The 16,441-nt window shown below is 34.3% G+C and overlaps 1 protein-coding gene across 2 annotated transcripts; it reads right to left on the bottom strand.

The window, feature by feature from the left end:
* Positions 1-4,243: 4,243 nt before the first annotated feature.
* On the bottom strand, positions 4,244-7,879 carry LOC136224859 (D-ribulose kinase). 2 transcript variants are annotated; one of them, XM_066013287.1, is made up of 9 exons: positions 7,734-7,879; positions 7,377-7,606; positions 6,835-6,974; positions 6,506-6,758; positions 6,271-6,403; positions 5,417-5,505; positions 4,846-5,123; positions 4,660-4,729; positions 4,244-4,575 (listed from the first exon to the last, which is right to left on the bottom strand). In XM_066013287.1, exons 1-9 carry the CDS (start codon positions 7,786-7,788, stop codon positions 4,381-4,383), a joined length of 1,443 nt encoding a protein of 480 aa, XP_065869359.1. In that variant the 5' UTR covers positions 7,789-7,879; the 3' UTR covers positions 4,244-4,380. The 2 variants fall into 2 exon arrangements, with proteins under 2 accessions (XP_065869359.1, XP_065869360.1); XM_066013288.1 differs by having other exon boundaries at positions 4,437-4,575; positions 4,660-4,737.
* Between the last annotated feature and the right edge of the window lie 8,562 nt (positions 7,880-16,441).

Genomic DNA, 16,441 nt, shown 5'->3' with positions numbered 1-16,441 from the left:
TAGAGGTGTGAAAGAAGGATGTATTCCTATCCCCATAACACAGCCAATTGACGCGCGACTTTTGAAACCAGTGAGTTTCTTCCTGAAGCAAAATGTAATTGAGCTGAGTGAGTAGTTTTGATTCTAGACGAAATAGCCCCCTGGAGAAGCCATAACTCAGCCGTCGTTGAACCCCCTCCAAGCGTCTTAGCAGTCGGTGCTTATTATGAAAAATGTTACCAAACACCTCCGCATTCCATTGCTTTAGCCTTGGGGTTAGATCCCTAAGAGAATCCGCAATGTCAGTGGACTTATCCCAACTAGCCTCTATGAACTGGCGGAAGTCTGCATGGTGCAGCCAGGTTGCTTCAAAGCGAAAAGGCTTACTGCCAGGCGCAGGTATCTGAGGATAGAGAGTAGCCATAATAGGGGTGTGGTCAGATTTGTTCCGTGGGAGATGGCGGGTGGTAGCCTCCGGAAACAAATTTCTGAACTGTAAGTTATATAAGACTCGGTCAAGGCGACATGCCACCTGAGTCCGATGCGTAATGCCACGAAACCAAGTAAGCAAGGGCCTGTGAAGCCCATATCAATCAGCTGCGTATTATTGATCCATTGAGCAAAGGTAGTGCATCTATATAGGACACTGGAACCCCCCCACTTTTTAGTCATGCATTTGATACTGTCGTTTATCTCATCAATCGCTTGCCTGCTTCTCCTATTCACTTTATTGTTTCATATCATAAACTGTTTGGAGAAATGCCTGTTATCCATGGTTACCCCCATATTCACCACATAGGTTGGCACCACGCTCAATTAAATGTATTTTTTATTGGATATATTATAAAAATTATTCATTACTCAACTTTCTTTTACTCATCAGATAACATAGTACCGTTAGAATTTCAACGAATATAATTTTTCTTGATCGTTGTCCTGACAATAAATAAGATTTAAGAGCAATCACTTTCATTTCATATGTTATCTTATAATTTTCGTGCTCGATTTTTAGCCATGATTAATTATATGTGGCAGTTTAGAGAGTTAAAAGCAAGACATGATTGAAATATACTCCTTCCATCCTAATATACAACTCATTTTAAAAAGTGAATTTTTTTTCAAAATATAAGTCGTTTTGGTTTTTCAAAAACTTTTAGTTTAGTTTTTTGGTCTAAACATTAAATATTTTATTTTGATCTATGTGTTTTTTAATATTCCAATGTTTATTGTCCAATAGTTATATGAGAGAGAATTTTTTTTTAAGTTAACCAATGCAAATTTATTAACTTGACTCAACATTAATTGTATTTGTTAATTTCCGTGAAAATCTTTAGAATGACTTATATTATGGGACGGAAGTAACCACATGGCTTAATACATTGAGTCTATTTATATTCTCTCCATTCCTTTTTATAAGTCATTCTAGGTTGTTTCACACAGATTAAGAAATATAATTAATATGAAGTGAAATTAATTAATGATTTTACATTGTTTAACTAAAAAAAATTTCTCTCTCATGTCACTATTGGGGAATAAGTATTGGAATATTAAAAAACACATGGACCAAGACAAAAAATTTAATGCTTGGACTGAAAAACAAAACTAAAAGTTCTTGGAAAACTAGAAAGACTTATATTTTGGAAAAAAACTCAATTGCTAGAATGACTTATAAAAAGGAATGGAGGGAGTAGTTTTTAAATGGCTTAATACATCATTTTCCCTGAACTTGTTCAAAAAGCTTGATTGACTCTCTGAACTTTCAAAATGTTCCGATAGCCCCCTCAACTTGCATAAAATGTTCAATTAGCCACATGAACTTGCGTCAAATGAAATCAATTGATCACAGTTTAAGATGCGTGGAATACATCTTCCAAATTTAACTTACTTTTCTGGCCTAATGCTCCTCCAGCCTCTTTAACTTGTTCAAATTTGTCATTTTACCCCTCCAACTCATCGAATGTCCTATTTACCCCCTTAACTCCAAAGAAATGGTATTTTCCACCCCCCTTAACTTGTCCAAATTAGTCATTTTACCCCTCATCAACTCATCAAATGTCCTATTTACCACCTTAACTCTATAAAAGTGGTATTTCTCACCCCTTATGATCATATTTACCCTCTTAACTCCATAAAAGTGGTATTTCTTACCCCTTTATAGTGCAAAATTAATAGTACTTATTCAAATGAGTTTGAAAATATATATTTTTAATATCAATTTTTTATTTTGTTATAATTTGATAATTATATCGATCCTTCATGTGTTTATTATAATAATATTATATTACAATAATTAGATAATCAAAATTTAACTAGCAAAAAAAAATTGAAAAGAAAAAGAATGAATAAAAGATACAACTAACAAGAACTTTTTTTTTTTTGATAAAAAAACAAGAACATTAATATAAACAAGTTAAAGACATTATATGTAGGGAAAAGGTACCAAAATAGGCCTGTGATTTTGGGGAAGTATCAATTTAGGTTCCACGTGCAAAATAGCACCAATATAAGTTTAACGTTTAAAAAATGTATCAATTTAGGCCTCGATGACGGATTGTAAGGGGTGAAAAATACCACTTTTATGGAGTTAAGGGGGTAAATAAGACATTCTATGAGTTGGGGAGATGGTAAATGGACAAGTTGAGAGGGTGAGAAATACCACTTTATGAAGTTAAGGGGGTAAATAGGATATTCTATAAGTTGGGGGATAAATGGATAAGTTGAGGGGGTAAAATGACCAATTTGGACAAGTTAAGGGGGTTGAAGGAGTATTATGCCTACTTTTTTCTTTTTTTTTTTGCAACTGAGTGATCAATTGATTACATTTTACGCAAGTTTAGGGGGGCTAACTGAACATTTTATACAAATTGAGAGGGCTATCAAAATACTTTGAAAGTTCAGAGAGGCAATCAAGTTTTTTGGACAAATTCAAAGGACAAATAATGTATTAAGCCTTTTTAAATATAGTTCAAAAATAATGTACAAAACAAATTGCAACTAATGAATTGAAGCAAAATAACTTCAAAACATTGGCCCTGTTTGGTAAAGAGCGTTTTGGGATAAAAAGAGCGGTTTTGACCAATTTTAGAGGTTTGATCACTGAAACCGCTGATTGAAGTGTTTGGTGGAGAGAGGTTTGGGAGAGAGTTTTGGGATGAAAACGCTAATTTAGAAAAAGCTCTTAAAAAGAGCTTTTTCAATTAGCGTTTTGGAATATTAAAATTAATGGACTTCTTTAACCCTAATAGATAGGCTCCCTCTTCTCCTGCGCCAAAATTAATACCCTTATTCGTCTTTTTGCACAAACCGCTATTATCAATCAGCTAATTTTTACCAAACAGGTCTACACAAACAGCTAGTCAAATCAGCTAATGTAAACAGCTAACAGCTAACAGCTAATGTAATCAGCTAACAGCTAATAGATAGATTCCTCCTCTTCTCCTGCACCAAAATTAAAAAAGAAATGTCCTTATTCGTCTTTTTGCACAAACCGCTATTATCAATCAACTAATTTTTACCAAACAAGTCTACACAAACAACTAGTCAAATCAGTTAATGTAATCAGCTAACAGCTAATTCTCAAACAGAGCCTATATATCTCATGCAAATGCACGTGTTTTCTATGTAGAGTTAAAAGCAGGAAAAAAAAACATATAATGCATTCAAAAGAATTTATTCGAAAAAGTATTTCATTCATAATATACAGCAATTCATTCACCATACTCAATTATTTTGTTTAATATATTACAAAAATTATATACGAATAAAATTATAAATTAATATATTCATTAATATTTTTATACAAAAAAAAAAAATTATATATAGTCACATTCGCTATAAAAATGTAAAAAGCACGGTGTAAAACTAATTTACATAAAACAGGTAGAAATATCCCTTTTAAAGTTAATGAAAAAAAATAATAAAAAAAAAAGTTAATGAAAAATTGCATCATTTACAAAGTTTTAAATCGCAAGACTGTTTTTGTAAATGCAGGCACATAACATTGACTATGTTTTGCAATTTCCCCTAAATTCAGTTAAACGCAATTATGATATAAGAATTACTATACAAACACATTAATCAATAAAATTCCCAAAGATAACTATTATAGTTTATAAATTACATGGAAGTCACTAGTAATTACAATCTAATCACAGGAAAATAAAATTCTAATTCATAATATATCATGCCTAAAAGTTATCATGAATACATCACATATTTAACATGTTTTTAGGGATTATTATCTCCTAAGATTGCCTTTCATAAGTAGTAGAAATATCTTATTATAAAATTCAAAAGAATTACACACACTAGCCAATTATGTTCCTAATTGTATACATATAAATTAGAGGAAGATGCATTTATACAATTCAGTAGACATTTCCTTTCAGGTTTATCTCTGAATTATGTTTGAGCACCCTTCAATGCTAATAATGCTGCTCCATAGGCAGCCTCTGTTTGCATTGCCTTGCTCACAGGCAACCCTAGTACCCTCTCTCGTATCGCCGTCCATTTCTCATTTTTTGCTCCGCCTCCTGCTGTAAACACTTCTTCAACTTCCGTTGCTCCCATATCTTTCAACAAGGTATACGCCTTCGCCTGAATTTCACAGGGGATATCATTGTCACTGAATAAAAGGTTGGGCTAGGAAATGAAATGCGGTTAAACTTAAAATCTCAATACCTCTATACGTGCAATTGATTCTAAAATACCGTGCAAGTATTCTACATCGCTTTCTGGCCGCGGATGCAACCTGCATAACTTTGAAATATATCAAATGATATGTGAAATAAATAACAACTTTGCACATATGGAGAAGAGAATGTGGTAGTGGTAACCTCCAATAAGAACTATAAAAAGAATTAATACCTTGGAGCTAGATTTGGGTCTGCCACAGGAAATCTTTCGCCGACTGCATTTAGAGGATAGTAATCTAGAGGAGAAACTTTTAGGGGATTTATGTTTTCACTCAATTTCTTCAATTGCTCATCATTAAAAAGTTGCCTAAGAACGGCTCCACCAGTATTTGAAGCACCTCCGACAAGCCATTTGTCGTCAAGACGATGGCTATACACCCCAAATCGTGCATCCTCAATCCTACTAGTGCTTAGTAGCTTGATAGCAAGTGTTGAACCCAAAGAAGTGACCTAGAGACAAGCATATATTTTGTCAAAAGAAGAAAATGGCATCGTCTTTTTCTGGAATAACAGATAAGAAATCCTTGTTTAGCTGATATATCTAAAACGAAAAATAACAATGAATAATTCAACATAGTTGACAACGTGGTCTATAGAATTACTTAAAGAAAATGTAAAAAAACTATCAATCGCATTACTAAATACTAATACAGTGTAGACCATGTGGCTAGACAATCCTAAATGCTGCGGTAAATAGAGCTATGTGCTACTGTCCTCACAAATAGCTTATAAGTAATTCTTACAGCTTTCCCTGGTTCTGTTGCACGTGCTGCAAGGAAAGCAGCTATACTATCTGTTGTTCCTGTGCATACAACACAATCTTCTGGAAATCCTGCAGGATGCATATGCGTAATATAAATACCAAATAGCAACGCCTAACAGCCGCAAACAAAAATTCAAATAATTCTGTTTGGAGCACTTTTAAGGGGCACTAATAGGACACAGAAATTCAAACGCAAATGCCCTGAAAATTTTGTTCTGGAACAAATAGGCTATTATCCAATTTGAGGCATACAGCAATATTAATGACATGAAGCCCATGCACAATAACATAACTTCCCGAACTAAGTGCACTGAGATTGCATTCCCCTATGATCTGTCAATCCCAACTTTTATGATTTGTTCCTTTTATTTAAGTCTTATTTCTGAAGTTACCATTAGGTTTTCATTAGGAAGCTAATATTAACACAAAAATGTTAATAATGTCAACAATCTTAAAGACAAACTTAATTGCAGCTTCAGAAATAATTTAAGGCTTTTTGCTCCGTTTTCTGTTAAAAACAGACGCAAATAGGAAACCATTTTTATTGGTGCCTGCTTGAGTTGAGTGTGCCACAATTCCTACGAGCATTGAATCAATCCATATATTTGTGGGAAAAAATGGTTGCGCAAATACACAAGATTATACAGCACAATGCTCTGTCTAAAATGCCAGCTGAAGTGATGCCAATTTCATTTCCTTCAGAAAAACTTGTAGCAAATCGACTAAATTGCCCATTGACTCCAAGTTCCAACAGATGGTTAACAGTGTAAAACAGAAAAACAAAACTGATATTTATTATTAATTATTAGGATGCTTAACAGGTAGAAAGCATACCAAATTGGGTTCTGACATCCTCTTTTAAACAACCGATTGAAGTCCCTGGAGCTATAACAGAAGGTAAAAGTTGTGCATATGGCTGAGCAAGCAACCATGGAGGATAGGAGTCCAGTTCTGGATCATAGCCAACCTGCAACAAAGAAAATGTGAGTTCTTTAATCTAGATGATCTTTTATGTACATTAAAGGTCTAAAAGCAAATGCAAACTGCAAAAATCAGGTGAACAAATTACCTTGAGAGCATTATTATAATCAGACACTCCAAGCTTTCCATGAAGAAGCCACAAAAGCCAATCTGCCTGATGCAACAACAGTGCTGATTTTTTGTTGGAATCCTCCGTGTTCCACCATGAAACAAGCTTGCACAAGGTCGAAGTTCCAGAGCAAACTGTGTGGTTTGGAGGAGCAATAGATTTTACCATTGGCAAAGCATCAGGACAACTTTCATTGTAAAGGAACGGCCGCCATATTGGTCCTCCAGTATTACTATACTAAGAAAATTTTAGATTCCTAATTGAAAGTGGTCTTCCTTTAGAGAATAAGATTATGCAGGGCCATTTACCTGTCTACAATGATAGTAGTGGCAGAAGTCCCATCAATTGAAATTGAAGCAACTAGATGTCGTAGATAATCTGGAACATCTTCTAGCAAGGAGAAAAGCGTGGTCTTCCAAGATTTTGCCCAATCTATTGTCTCTTCACTCTTTCTAGACAACAGAAACAAGATTCTCAAAACATTTGGTCAGCATAAATTTTGCAGGAACTATGCTATTTGAGATATAAAAAAAAAAAATTGCATACTTATGCAAAATGGAAACAAAATCTTTATTTTGAAAAGCATATCATTAGGATTCTTGCAGGTGTTGTGACTCATCAAAAAAATTCCACAAGACACGAATCCAGCTAAATATGGTCTTTCCTCTTATGAAAAATAACTTAACATAATATGGTCAAGGATACAAATTGTAAGTTCGAATTGAGTTTTACAATAACGGCTTACAAGCATGAAATTTTATACCAATTGAGATCGCAGTCAGCATTTGAGGAGATTGTTGAACTGTTCAATTCATATGCAAGAAGAAATTCAAAATCAAAGAAATCATACCGTATAAAGAGGGTAGTCTTTCTTTCCTTGAGAGTGAATAATCCCTTGTTTATCGATAAGAGCAAATCTAGCACCAGAAGTTCCAAAATCCATGCCTAGATAAAGCCGCTCTCCATCTTGAAGAAGAGCTTCTTGTGTATCTATATTGCTTGCATGAGCCATAGGATTAGGAGGCCGTCTTCTTGGTCGCAGAGAAAATTGTGGAATAGAACTCAATGGATTGAAACACCCTGAAATGATGGAAGCATATACATATCCAAATCAAGTTGATGAATAGAACATTTACATCAAATTATATATATAAATAAAAGAGGGAAGGAAAACAGGTGAAGTAGCAGAGAAGGATGGTGAATGTACTGTGATTTGGAGAGGGGAAGATGAATGTGGTGGAATGGAGAACGGAGGCAGCCATGAGTGGTGGCCGTTGTTTTCTCAATTTTTTTTAGACTTCCATCAAAAATAAAAGATAGACACTTTTTGGCGTTATTTTTGCTGGACTTCAAATTTTCTTTTTTTTTCCTTTAGAATATTGGGCACCCCTTAGTTGACGGGTCATGGGCGATCGCCACATAATTCATAGCCACGGCCCGGTTTTTTCAACTAATAAGTATCAATCTTACTTAAAGTATTTCTAACCGTGGTTAGACTTTTACATTAAAATTTGAGAAAATACAATTAAAAATAAAAATCAATTCCAATAAGTTTCTCTCCTCTCACTGTTAGTAAATATAATAATAATTAATGATAAAATAATAAATAAAAAGTAAATACGAAGAGTATTATTAGAGATAATATGTTAGTCACTTTTTATATCACTAAGAGCCAATTGTTTATATTATTTTAGAGAATGAACTAAGAGTTTCTTGTAGATTTTCTTATTCTACAACATTAAAATATAATATGGAAATATGAGTACCTTTATACTCATGTTTTCTATTTTAGTAAGATACACCCTCCATCCATATAACTTCATTAATGGTGTGATGGTTTTTCATGTCTTCTTCTAACTTTTAAAAATGCCAACTCATATTTAGAAACATGGACGCAAAGAATTTTTCAAAAATTCCAATCGAAATAAATAATAATATTGAGGACCATTTAGCTCTTTGCCATTATTTAATGTATTAAATTGTTATTTTGTCTGCTTTACCGTTATATTTATGGCTCTCTCGTTTGTTTGTTTGTGTGAGATGGCTTTGTCCTTTTTGTCTCTTGTGTTGTTTTTGCTTTATAGACTATGTGTAAGTCACTCTTGGGGATAAAAAATGAATGATCATCGGGCTCATTCTCTTTGTCATTCTCTTCTTCTCTGATACTTATCTATGTTGATTCATGGCAATTCACTCATCATGGTATCAGAACTTACGGAAACACTAGCATAAGAGACAGTTTCTTATCCCCTTATATGTTGATTTCTCCGATGTGAATCAAAATCACCTTTCATTTACCTTTCTTTTGTAATTTCTCTTATTTCTGAATCCTCCTCTTAGATTCTAAAGTCTTCAATAGCCAACAACAAAATAACCTACCAAGATATGCTCAATCCCTTATTCATACATCCATCTGATGGTGCTCCATCCTCATTGATAAGTTGCAAGGTTCCTCTAATTATAGAGCTCGGTGAAGAATGATGGGAATAAATCTGTCTTCAAAATGCAAACTTAAGTTCGTCACTAGCACTATGAAGAAATCGAACGATAATGAGACCAAAGCAGAATTGTGGGAGACATGCAACAACATGGTAATCGATTGGGTAACTCAAAACTTATCTCTTAATATTAAGAAATTTGTGATGTTCATGACATCTGCTAAAAAAATCTGGTTAAAGTAGAAAAAATGTTCTTTCCCACAAATAGATCTAGAAAGTATAAGTTAAAGAAATAAATATTTAAAGAAAAACACACTTAAATTGGTAAATGAAAGGCTTGCTCCCAATACACCCTTGTGGTGGGACCCCTCCCCGGACCCTCGCTCAGCGGGGACGCGTATTACGACCGGGCCGCCCTTTTTTTTTTTATACTGCTATGAGATCTATGTGGGAAAGTTGGACTCTTTGAACCTTTTGCATGTTTTTAATCAACCAAATGTTGGGATTGAAGTGCTTCTTAATGCTATTGATCTTCAACGAGAGGAAGCCAGACTGTTTTAGTTCTTAAACGAATTGAATAACGCATATAATTCCTAAAGAAGTCAGCTCGTGATGCAAAGCCATATCCCTTCAGTGGAAACTGCTTCTGTTGCCCTACAACAAGAAGATGCTCAGAGAGAAATTCTTAGCTACACCAAGTTTGACACTGATATATATGCTATTTACAATGCAAATCAATCTAATAAACTGCAGACATACATTGCCTATGGAGGGAAATGGCACAATGGAGATATATGTTTGGGCTACCACAAATTGCTCTCTAAACATAAGAGTAAGTCTAAATCTACAAATCAAGAACATACTTACTTCTCCAATCCTACTTCTAAATGGAATTCCAAGAACTCTTATGATCCTCTACCTAAACTTGCTTCCAATTCTTAGAGTGTTAATAGGACTGATATTATATGTCTTCTCTTTACTCCACAGTAGTTGGATCAATTAATCCAATTGATGCCCAAGTTACAAGCTCAACAAAACTAGGGTTCATAGACAGATGGAGAACTTGACAATCATTTCTCAAGCATGATAACTTGTCATTATGTTGATGCTCATCCTAAGAATGGACCATTGACTTATGGGCTTCTGACCATATGACTCCTCATTTGCAAAACCTTACACAACATATCACATCCATAAATACACCTTCTATCAACATCCCTAATGATCAAACTGGTCTTATCTCCCATATTGGTCGCAAAGTATTGCCAACATGTTTATAACTCAAAAATGTTCTATATGTTACCTACTTTAAACACAACTTGCTTTCTATTCGAAAACTGATCAAAAGGCAGTCATTGTGAGGTATCATTATATCATACACATTGTTTAATTGTTGATTATATGACAAAACAATTGATGGGCATAGGAAAAAAAAGAATATGGTCTATATTATTTATTGAATCACCATACAAAACATTGGCCTAAAGAGTGGGTGTCTCAAGTTTATTCACATTTGTCTTACTTTTGACATCAATATTGTTGATTCCTCCATTTTAGACTTATGGAACCATAGGCTACGACATGCCTATGTTGCTAAACTCAAGCACATAACCTGTGTAAAACCACGTATTAAACATCGCACTAAAATCTGCCTCACTTGTCTTTTGTCAAAATTATCGAATTCTTTTTTTATCGGTAAATCCATTGGACCGAGACACAGTAAAATATCGTGTTCAAGACAATGAATTGAAATAATAAATCGGTAAAATTATGAATATATAAATTCGAAAAATTTGATATTTCTTATTTAGTTTTCTCTCTCTCTTAAACCAAGTATTCATCTCTCATACACTCACTCACTCCCCCATTCTCACTCTTTTTTAACACTTAACTAATGGTTCTTCCTTTCTTTCCATTCTTACTCGCATTGTTTCTCAAATTTCCCTCTAAAATGACAAACTTACTGAATATGGTTATGTAAGATTTATGGAAGGCATTGAAAGTTGATTTATTTATATGGGTGTAATGTGGATTTTCATCGCTTTCTTATATTATATGTTATTAAATATTATTTACTTATCAGATGGATTGTAGGCCTTGCTTTATAAAATCCAAGCAATTGAAGTGTCAATGTTTATTCTATTGTGAGTGATGAACATCTTTGAATCTTCTACCTTTGAGATTCCTGGTCTTTGTGCATTCGACAATTTATGCAAAGTCAAATCGTTAATGGATGTTTAGTAATTGGTCTGATATTGTTGTTTGTATGTTAAGATGTTTCTATACTCTTTTGATCATCATATAAGTTGAGGCAAAGCCAGTCTAGAGCCCAATGGGATGAAGCCCCCTCGATCAGTGGTTTCATTCTGGGTAGCCCCATAAGACAGTATCTTTTATATATTAAAGAAGATGTAAATATAAAATAAGAGAATAATGTATTATAGTTGGTGTAAAGAGAAGTGTGGAGGTTTTTCCATAACCATGAGGTTTTAAGTTCAAACCACATGTCTTGCATTTTGCTACTATTTAATAATTATTTTCCCATCATTGCTATTAATATTTTAATTTTTTCCTTAAATCAAGATGAAACGTAAAACTGTGGGAGCAAAGGGCAAGGTAGCAGTGAAAATTGAAACAAGTAAAGCATATGATAATGTAGACTGGTTATTCCTAGAAGCTGTGATGATTAGAATGGGGTTTGATGTAGTCCGATTTCGATGGATTATATGCTCTGTATTTCCTGTGTCGTATTTTTTTAATGTTAATAGTGAAAGGGTGGGACCTATTAAGTCGGGTCGGGGTCTCAGGCATGGTGATCCTTTGGCACCATACTTATTTATTTTGTATGCAGAGGTGCTGTCACAACTCATTACCCAGGCAGAGACGGATGAGCGCATCCAGGGGTGTAAGGTATGTTGTGGAGCCCCAAGCATCTCGCGTTTATTCTTTGATGACGACAGTTTCCTATTTTTTGGTGCTTCTTTGGAGGAATGTCAGGTAATTTGTGATATACTAGTCAAATATAAGGACATTTCTGGACAAGCTATTGATATATCTAAATCTGGTATCTTCTTCAATGTAAATGTTACAACTGAGCGTAAAGCGACTATTACCAATGTGTTAAAATTCATATCTCCGCTTGACACGGGGTGCTATCTGGGGCTTCCCTTTCTCATATGGAAGTCGAAAAACCTTATATCTTTCTCATAGCTCAAGATCCGCATGGAGAATGGCGAATCCTCATAGGAGGGAGTTGGTCTATTCGTCGAGTATCCATACCTCAGCAAGGTATCTAGCACTCGTTTGTCCATCTTATCATTTATTCCTTCCATGCCAGTGGGTTGGGGCATCGAATAGTCCGCCACCTATTTCCAGACCTTTCTATTATTGGTTGGGATCTTATTACGACACCAATCTGCTGATGGAAAAGGCAAACTTGGAATTACATGGACATGACCTTATCGTATCATCACCAAAATTGGACCCGCCACCTTTAAGATACAAGACATGGACGGAAACACTCTACCGCTGTAGACACTGGAGTCGTAGCCCTATGATGAAAACCTTCAAAGATGATTGGAAAAATATGATGGAAAACATATCATAGAAAAATCCTCGTTAGGAAGTCTAGATCAACCCTTCCTCATCCAAAACCAAAAATTTCAAGAGAGCTAAAATGAGTTTTAGGATATCTTAGTGGGTCGTAATGCACTTTTCCGGGCTCGATTCGGAGGTCTAACGAATAAGTTATGACTAATTAAGGTTTCGGGTGAAATCCGAGATACAAATGAGTAATAATCTTAGTTCGGGTCATTTTTATCTTTAGATTGTTGGACATAAAAATGTTTGTCTCGTCGAAACGAGTCCAATAGCAAAAGAATCGTCAAAATCGGAGGTCGGGAAGAGCCTTTTCAAGTCCAAAAACATAGGAAAGAAAATAAAATGGAGGGAGAATGACACATGTCAACATTTCATTGGAGATTCGTCTAACGCGTGGAAGAAACACGCTGCCACGTGTCAGCATGACGCTGGAGCGTGCCATGCACGCCTGCCCAACTTGTGCTGTTTTAATTCAAAATCTTGTGCTGCTACTTTAATTCATTTTGGAATTGAATTGAAAAAAAAAAGGAACTACTTAGAGCATCTCTAGTGCTTGTAATCTCTTTGTGAGAAATTGTAACCAACCACTATTTACCTTGTTACCAATTTTAGGTTTGTAACCAATTTTGATAACAACCAACCTTCTCTCTCCTCTCCACTTTTGATAATAAAACTCCTTCTCTCTCCTATTTAACAACCACTTTAAAGCTTCCAGCAAACATTAAAAGACTTTAAATTAAATAATTAAAAGATCTCTACCTAATAATTTAGTTTAATTTATCACCAAGTAGACTGTATAGATTCAACTAATTCATATTTAATCACACAATAATTTTAATTTATTTTCAATTACTAAATAAATAATCATACTTAATAAATAATTTTATTTTTCAATTAATAAATAAATAATCACATGTTGTCAAAAAAAATCACATAGTAATTTTAATTTATTTAATAATAATAATTTATTTATTTAATTATTAGTATATTGGATAAATTATTAGTTGAGTAAATATGAAGTGTTTTATGACAAGTGGGGTCCATTAAAAATTGAAGTAACAAGGTAATCTAATGGTGTGTAATTATAGAGTGTTATTTTTGATGATGTGGAGGTTGAAAGTAACAAATTACATAGCATTAGACATGCTCTTAGTAATATATATTACAATGGCGGCTATGGCGTACTCGGGTAGGGTTATTTGTTTGTTTTATATAAAATATACAATTAAGCCCTTGCTCCATGTAATTAATTACAAGTTCAGCCTTAAACCCTAATTAAACTCTATAAATAGCAGCTCTTTAGACACAGTTAGGGGGACGAAAATTACACCGAAAATTAGCGAAGCTCTGCCAAAATACTCCGAATAAAATACCGTTTCAGAGAAACCAAAACCCGTGTTCTATAATTCTCGATTTTCCAATCATCCTACAACCTAGGTAAAGGTTTCTGAGGGACAAATCCTGTCTATTAACTTTATTTTTACACTGAAAAATCTTGTTCGTTCATCTTTTTTTCTCTTTTATTTTTTCAATACGGATTTTTATTATCTATATGGTGTCAATATATTTTCCATATATATTTGATGCCTAAATAGGTTTAAATCAACCCTAAAGCAATGATTTACTAGTTAAATCACTTGTTTTGACCCTTTTATTTGTTCTAATTAACTTGTTCCATTTTTTGTACAAATCTGACGTTAATAATATTACCCGTTAATATTATTGATTCAATTGTTTTATCTTTTTTTTATTCATAACCATGATTTGGGGGTAAACGAACCAATCCGAGATAAATCTTATCTCACGGTCATTTTACTACCAATAGTTATAAAAAAAATCTTTTTTCATCCTTTTCAATCTCTAATGTAAATAACTTTCTGATTTATTCACTTTAGTCCCTGATTAGGATCTTTCTGTTTTATTCACTTCGGTCCCTGAAATAAAAAACTTTCTGATTTATTCACTTTAGTCCCTGAAATAAATAACTTTCTTGTTTGTTCACTTTAGCCCCTGATTACACTTTTTGTTTTATTCATTATAATCCCAAAAATAAATAACTTTCATCCTATTCATTTTGGCCCCTGATTTAATACTTTTTTAGTTTATTCACTTTGATCCATGTAAGTATGTTTTCTATTATTACCATGTTTAAATCAATTAATCTTATGTTAGTTATTTTTTTTTAGCATTATTTCCACAAGTTAGTATTTTATTTAACTATTAGAAGTTACTAATGTGTGTTTTGTGGAGTTTCGAGGCAAACGGGGTTGAAAAGAATGAGAATTGAATTAATTAAGCTAGCAGGTCCTTCTGACAGATATTCTGTCAGTAAATTCCATCATAAACTAGAAGCAGACCATTCCCGACATTCTGTTACGAATCTGACAGGAAATGTCTGTCAGAAATGCTGAAACTCTCTTTTTCTCACTATTCTCTTAATTATTTGCTTCTAACCCGGATTTTGTAGGTTTTATTAAATAATTAAATATGGTTGAAGACCCGGGGATGCCCGGATGTATTTGTAATTTAGTTAATTAATTTGTACCCATTTTGTATAATTGTTTGACTTGATTTGAGAATTTTCATTTATTTGTGCTATTTTTCATACAAAACAAAACAAGTTTATCTTAAAAGAATTCTAAACCTAAAGGAATAGTGTGATTAGCCTGGTAAGACTCGGAATGTTAAGTAGGAGGCCGGTGGGTTCACCGGGCGTTTTGGGGGTGCCTAATATCTTCTTCCGAGAGGATATTAGCCTTCCCCAAAGTGTACCAAATTTCCCAAACCCGCTTGCTTCCCGCAAGGAATCTCGGTAACATTTCCCAAACCTTGTTTGGGTGGCGACTCTCATTCTCCGGTGCCGACCCTGTCGAAAATGCATCATGATCTCAATTGGGCCCCGAGCCCAAAACAGTCGCGTCATTAATGGTTCTCCCCATCGCTTGCGATGAGGCGCTGAACCTACAACCGCACACATGGAACATCCAAAATCTCCGCAAATATTTCCTCAGAGAGTAAAATGTAAGTCTTGAGCACTCTTTTTCCTTTAATAGGGTTTTTTCCACTGGGTTTTTCCTATTAAAGGTCTTAATGAGGCTCATCTAAGAGACCATCGTCCATTTTAATAAGGTGAATTACCATTAATAAAGAATTATTTTAACATGAATTTTTTCTTTTAGTGTCTATTGCAGAATATAAATATTCTTGATTCATAAAAATTGGGGGCAGCAAATGCATCCTCTAAACACAAACCCCTTGATGGGTCCAAACTGCCTCTATGGCGTATTCACTCTCTCCTCAAACATAGGAGAATGAAAAGACCCACTGGCGAATCAATTACTCCAAAGATAGGAAAAGATTGATTGCCACCTAGGGCGGGTTAAAATTACCTCAAGAATGAGAAAATTACACCATAAACTCTCTCCTCAAAGATAGGAGAATGAAAAGTCCCACATGCGGATCAATTTACCTCAAAGATAGGAAAAGATTGATCGCCACCAAGGACAGTTTAATTTCCTTAAGGAAATAAAACTAAGAACCTTCTAAAGGTTCACCTATTGGGGTATGGCTGGCCACCTATCCGAAAACTTTCTTACTCTAATAAAATACCTGTGAAATAAAGCAAGGTTTTTTAAAGGAGATTTTTATTAATAAATGTTCAAAATAAACATTTTTTTAACTACAACTATTACAAAGGAGATAAAGCAAGCTAAGAATTGGCGGTCTTCTCCACTTGCAAAGGAATGGCATCTTCCTTAGGCGCACCATCAACCTTCCCAGTGTCCCCTTTAAGGGTTTTTTGTAGCTCCACCCCTTCAGAGCCTGCCCGCATGCTCTGAGACGGAAGCTCCCCTTCTGACGCATCTCGAACGTGTTC

This window comes from Euphorbia lathyris, chromosome 3 (genome assembly GCF_963576675.1).
Source record: "Euphorbia lathyris chromosome 3, ddEupLath1.1, whole genome shotgun sequence".
Classification (NCBI taxonomy): domain Eukaryota; kingdom Viridiplantae; phylum Streptophyta; class Magnoliopsida; order Malpighiales; family Euphorbiaceae; genus Euphorbia; species Euphorbia lathyris.
The sequence above is the reverse complement of the archived record's forward strand: the minus strand, read 5'-3'. Positions and strand labels throughout refer to the sequence as shown.